Consider the following 6,217-nt stretch of genomic DNA (forward strand, 5'->3'; position numbering starts at 1 on the left):
CGTGAGAGTCAATATGAGCATTCAGGTCAGCTATCCGGTTGTCTAGACATGGATTGCTGGGGTTGCTGGTGTATCTTTTGCTTCGTTTGGACGTCCCCCCCACTCGGAAGTTTTGTAAAAAATAATACTCTCACTGTTCACTTTTATAAGTCCTTTCAGTCAACTGAAATTGAGTTGTTCTACACGTTATCTAAAATATCTACAACACCTCATAAAAATGAACAGAAGGAGTAGTAGTTGGACACCACTCTCCATTATGTCAGTATTGAGACTGAACAAGATTCACGCACAAACATAGGACAGCAAGATTGAACGCCCATATATACACGCACACGCGCGCCAGGCCTCTCCGGTATAGACTAGTCAGTCAATGGGTGAGATGGCGGTGGATGAGCACGGCAAGGAGCCGGAGGAGGAGACGTCCCCGATCGAGGAGGTGCGGCTGACGGTCCCCCGCGGCGACGACCCGACGCTGCCGGTGTGGACGTTCCGGATGTGGAGCATGGGGCTCTTGTCCTGCGCGCTCATGAGCTTCCTCAACCAGTTCTTCTCCTACCGGACGGAGCCTCTCATCGTCACCCAGATCACCGTGCAGGTGGCGTCGCTGCCCATGGGCCACATCCTGGCCCGCGTGCTGCCGCGCCGGATGTTCCGGGCGCCGGCGATGCTCGGCGGCGGGGAGTGGACCCTCAACCCGGGGCCCTTCAACATGAAGGAGCACGTGCTCATCTCCATCTTCGCCAATGCCGGCTACGCCTTCGGCAACGGCCATGCGTACGCCGTCGGGATTGTCGACATCATCCGTGCCTTCTACGGCCGCTCCATCTCCTTCCTCGCCGCCTGGCTCCTTATCACTACCACCCAGGTATACGTACTACTCTCATTCACGCCCGGACTGGATTTCTTTCTTGTTTCGTGTGGCATCCAAAATAAACCAAATCGATCCAGGTGCTTGGGTACGGGTGGGCCGGGCTGATGCGCAAGTATGTGGTGGAGCCGGCGCACATGTGGTGGCCGGGTACGCTCGTCCAGGTTTCGCTCTTCCGGTGAGCACCGCACTGCCCACTATACTCCTCTGTCCTTCCCTTGGACTGGTTGCTTTATAGCGTTGTTAAATTTTGGTTGGATTGCTACTATATTTGTCATTCCGGTGACCAGCGAACAAAGTGTTGCGATCATAAAATTTCCCTACTGCAATTTCCATGTTTCCTTCGTTCCGATTTTTTCTTTCTTTTTAGCCCATCACACCAAAGCGTATTTCGTTATGATTTTTTCTCAGAAATGTAGGTTCCCTTTGTTCATGTGCATTTATTTTAAGAATTTTGTTAACATCAAAATGATATTTTTTTTTCAAAACCCGAGCTGACAGGAGCAAGAAATCCACTCTCCTTTGATAGGGGTTATCTATGCCGACTGATTGCGGTGCTCTGGAAAACTAGTATAGTAGGTTATGGGCTTATTTGATTCCAAAGGGCAAAAATAGAAAGAAATGATCGTAGCGCCACACCCTCAGTTTTTACCCTCAGATTCTCAAAGGGTCTCTTTGATTCAAAAGATTTCCAAGGAATTTTTGAGAAATGTAATTCTTACGAATTTTCTTAAATTAGTTGTTTGATTTGTCTGCTTGTAACACATAGCAATTTTTCCTTAGGATTGATTCATTTGTACTAGATTTATAGAAAATTTTCCGACCTCATTAGAAGAATCCTACGTTTTTCTTTCTCCGCACAATTAAACAAGCTTTTAATAGTTTAATATGTATTAAAGATGACGTACCAGTCTAATTTTAGGGTTTTCAAATTTTGAGAATCATTTGAATCAAATAGGCCATAATGAAAATGTCGATGGATGTTGAACTTTGATTTTCAGATGATTGCATGACAGATACAGTTAGGACTTTGGGGGCATTTAGATTCCGTCGAGTACGTCCACTGAGATGAGACGGATGGTGATGTTTGGATGCATCCATCCGGACAGAGGAATCGCTCTTGCGTTGCATTCAGATTCAGACGGAAAATTGGCGATACGCGACGGGCGTGATGTGAACGGGTGTTCAAAAAATAATTTTTGAAACAGAGATAGTAGTAAATGTGATATGCCATTGAATCTTGTTTTGTTTGTGAATCATGTGAATCAAAGAAGCCATCTAGAAAAGGTTGATCGATGTCCATCTTTCATTTAGATTATTCGAGCGATTACATGACAGGTACGATGAATATATATACTAGTCAGGCCCTACGCGTCATTTCACCTTTCTAGACAGTTTGGACTTGGGAGCACATTTAGATTCTGTCGAGTACGTCCACTAAGATGGGACGGACGGCGACATTTGGATGCATGGTTGTGTTTTGTCCTCCTCGAGCGTGGACAAATAAAAGTCGCTCTTGCACTGCATCCAGATTCACAAGTTGTGACGGAAAATTGGCGGTACGTGGCGGGCGTAATGTGAATGCATGGCTAGTCGGCTGCGACACATAGCTTGCATCACATAGTTTTAATGGAGAGGGAGAGGGGGACCGCACGCGCTTGAAATTTGTGTCCAACTAGATGGATGGATTAGTATTGTATTCCCGTGGTCCAGGTTCACAAAAGACGAGAGCCGCTGTATACCCATGACGACTACTACCTCACATAACGAAATATAAGACGTTTTTGCACTTCAATTTAAACTACAAAATTGTCTTATTATTTAGTAATGAAAGGTATAGTTAGTAACAATCAATTGTTATCCCGTAAAACAGCAGACACAAAACAACCTGTAAACATAAAGTAAAATTGTCAATCATATCGGTCGTCTTCTTCCTTCGCTTGCTCGCCTCTCGTCTGAAGTGATGAATGATTATTGATGAATCAATTATTTTACATGTCAACCATTCGAATCCATAAAATTATGAAACTTCTTCTGTACTACTAGGGCACCCTTATGTATGTATGTATCATGTATGTATGTACGTACCAGGGCACTGCACGAGAAGGAGGAATCTCCCAAGGACTCATGGCAGATCTCCCGCTCCAAGTTCTTCCTGGTGGCGCTCATCTGCAGCTTCGCGTGGTACGTCGTCCCGGGCTACCTCTTCCCGACGCTGACCTCCATCTCATGGGTGTGCTGGGTCTTCCCAAAGTCTGTGACGGCGCAGCAGCTTGGCTCGGGGTTGAAGGGACTGGGCCTTGGAGCTTTCACACTTGACTGGTCGGCCGTCTCCTCCTTCCTCTTCAGCCCGCTCATATCGCCATTCTTCGCCACTGCCAACATCTTCGTTGGCTATTTCTTATTCCTTTACGTTTTTGTGCCCACGGCGTATTGGGGAATGAACCTCTACAATGCCAAGACGTTCCCCATATTCTCCTCACACCTCTTCATGTCTAATGGATCCGCCTATCAAATCACTGACATTGTGAACCAGAAGTTCCAACTTGATACGGATGCATACGCAAAGCTCGGAAGGATAAACCTCAGCACCTTTTTTGCACTCGCTTATGGGCTCAACTTTGCCACCATCGCCTCAACCATCACACACGTCGGCATCTTCTACGGAAAGTAAGGACTATTCTCAACTCTGTAAGCTATGAATACATGTGGTTCTGAGCTGAAAATGCAAAATTGACATCTGCATGCAATGTGACACCAATGTACAGAGAGATCTACCACCGGTTCCGTGCTTCACAGACGGAGGTGCCTGACATCCACACAAAGCTGATGAGGAAGTACGACGACATACCAGCGTGGTGGTTCTATTCGCTCATGGTATTGTCGATGACAGTGTCCCTCATCCTCTGCACCGCCCTCAAGGACCAGGTTCAGCTCCCATGGTGGGGCCTCCTCTTCGCCTGTGGCATGGCCTTCGTCTTCACACTCCCCATAAGCATCATTACTGCAACCACTAACCAGGCAAGAATATTTTAGAATTTTAACATTTCTCCTTTTTCATGATTTCTGCAAGAAAAACTGACAAAATCCTTAAATTATGGATGTGCAGACTCCTGGTCTGAATGTCATCACCGAATATGCTATGGGTTTAATAATGCCTGGATACCCAGTAGCCAATGTGTGCTTCAAGGTGTACGGCTACATGAGCATGTTGCAGGCAGTTGCCTTCCTTTCAGATTTCAAGCTCGGACACTACATGAAGATACCTCCAAGATCAATGTTCATTGTTCAGGTAATTAAACCACCAAATCTGCTCCCGTTGTAAGCGAATGAGTGGTATGCTAGGAAATAAATTTACTGTCATTCGCTCACTATTTATCCAGTTTGCCGGTACACTAGTGGCCGGGACTGTCAACCTCAGCACGGCGTGGTGGCTACTTGGCTCCGTCGAGAACATCTGTCAGGACCAACTGCTGTCACCAGACAGCCCATGGACATGCCCCGGTGACCGTGTCTTCTTCGATGCATCGGTTATCTGGGGCCTTGTTGGCCCGAAGCGCATTTTCGGGACACATGGTAACTATGAAGCTGTCAATTGGTTCTTCCTCATAGGCGCAGCAGGCCCTGTCATCGTGTACATCTTCCACAGGATATTCCCCAGCCAGAAGTGGATACTCATGATAAACCTGCCCGTGCTCATCGGTGCAACTGCCCAGATGCCAGCAGCGACCGCCGTGAACTACAACTCGTGGCTGCTCATAGGCACCATCTTCAACTTGTTTGTGTTCCGGTACAGGAAGACGTGGTGGCAGAGGTACAACTACATCCTCTCTGGTGCACTGGACGCAGGTGTCGCGTTCATGGCGGTGCTGCTGTACTTCACACTGACCATGGAGAACCGGACTGTCGACTGGTGGGGCACAGGTGGTGAGCACTGCCCTCTGGCCTCATGCCCCACTGCTAAAGGGGTAGACTTGGGCCCGGATAGTGTGTGCCCTGTGTTCTAAGCTAAATCTCGTTCATCCTCAAGGTACAGGTACCACTACAAGATTAGTCATGATCCATTCCAGTTGTGTTACCGTCATATTATGATCATAGATTTCTATTGTACTCTCCACAAAAAGAAATATCCATATGTGTAAACTGTAAAGGTTGTAGTCAGCCACACAAATTAAAGAGAAAAGACAAAGACTATCTCAGCATGCAGCAATGGTGCGATAATCAGTTATTTAGGCAACACAAAATGCGTCCTAGTTCTGGAATCCTATAAACTTTGACACTTGTTGCAAAAACACCTTGTAGAGCAGTATTGTACATCTCAATTGAATTGGAGAGTAGTGACACAAAGAGCTGTTCATCAACAGCATTCAGTGATAGCAAAGTCAAAAGGTACAATTTGAAGTCATGCGGAGAATTTTTATTAGTTATGGCTCCGTAGTATCTGTATGGTTTTGAGCTACCCGTTGTGATGGTGTGCATGCATGGTTGTTAGCTGGTTATCTTGTGTGTGGCCGTTGCGTGAGGTTAGGCTAGGTAGTGTTGAACGTGTGCGTGCGTGGCCAAGAGTGGCAGGTGTGCGTGCGCCCGTGTGAATACCTCTCCCCATGTACTGATCGAAGAGCTGCGGTATGTGCCGAGCCAGAGTTTGTGCTCAATGAAAACTTAGGTTGGTCATGCGGCCGAGGCGCCGTTTGTGCGGCGGGGGGTATGTGCGCCGGAAATATCTGTGTCCCTCTCCTTCCACCTATGTTTGAGCGAGTGTGTGAGAGAGATAGTTCGTGGTTTGTCCCAACACCCGTGAGGTTAGGACTTGGCTAGGTACTTCCTCTCTAAGGGAGGTGGACGATATTGAGGAGGCTGAGGATGTGTCTTTGGCATCGAGGAGAGTAAATAGCATAAAACTACTACTTTACAGGCTATGGTTCCAAAAAACTACCGGTTTCAAAATTTTCGCTAATAACTACCAACTCGGGGGTCGGCTGTTTCAAAAAACCCTAAATGTCCATTGCTTAAAAATTAAACCTGTTTATGACAGGTCGGGCCCGCACCTAAACATTCCGTCTATTTGACCGTGTGTTTGACCGTTAACTGATATGCAGGGCCCACATGTCTGTGTCTGAAAGAGCAATCGGGTCCCTGGAAGTTTTCTGAAAAAGCAATCGAGTCCTTGGAAGTTTTCAAAAAAAGCAATCAGGTCCCTAGATCCAGAGGAGGCGCACCCACCATGGCAGGAGCTCGGTCTCGAGCGCTCTGCCTCCGGCCGGCGAGCCGCGCCCACAGTGGCGGAATCCACGCCGTGCACCACCTGAGGCCGGCGAGCCGCACCCCCAGCGGCCGCCATGCTGGGCA

The 6,217-nt window shown here is 47.5% G+C and overlaps 1 protein-coding gene across 2 annotated transcripts; it reads left to right on the forward strand.

Annotated features, from left to right (window-relative positions):
• The first annotated feature begins 257 nt into the window (after positions 1-257).
• On the forward strand, positions 258-5,211 carry LOC119357307 (oligopeptide transporter 4-like). Of its 2 annotated transcripts, none has more exons than XM_037624305.1 (6): positions 258-865; positions 949-1,046; positions 2,960-3,538; positions 3,637-3,889; positions 3,978-4,160; positions 4,252-5,211. In XM_037624305.1, exons 1-6 carry the CDS (start codon positions 371-373, stop codon positions 4,873-4,875), a joined length of 2,232 nt encoding a protein of 743 aa, XP_037480202.1. In that variant the 5' UTR covers positions 258-370; the 3' UTR covers positions 4,876-5,211. The 2 variants fall into 2 exon arrangements, with proteins under 2 accessions (XP_037480202.1, XP_037480203.1); XM_037624306.1 differs by having other exon boundaries at positions 4,268-4,623.
• The last annotated feature ends 1,006 nt before the right edge of the window (positions 5,212-6,217 follow it).

The sequence above is a fragment of the Triticum dicoccoides genome, chromosome 2A (assembly GCF_002162155.2).
Source record: "Triticum dicoccoides isolate Atlit2015 ecotype Zavitan chromosome 2A, WEW_v2.0, whole genome shotgun sequence".
In the NCBI taxonomy this organism is placed as follows: domain Eukaryota; kingdom Viridiplantae; phylum Streptophyta; class Magnoliopsida; order Poales; family Poaceae; genus Triticum; species Triticum dicoccoides.

Bases quoted from the DNA above. Each gene is read 5' to 3' on its own strand.
- LOC119357307 (XM_037624305.1), top strand. From the start codon at position 371: ATGGGTGAGATGGCGGTGGATGAGCACGGCAAGGAGCCGGAGGAGGAG. The intron at 1,047-2,959 runs GTGAGCACCGCA...TGTACGTACCAG, and splicing joins GTCCAGGTTTCGCTCTTCCG to GGCACTGCACGAGAAGGAGG. The intron at 3,539-3,636 runs GTAAGGACTATT...ACCAATGTACAG, and splicing joins GTCGGCATCTTCTACGGAAA to AGAGATCTACCACCGGTTCC.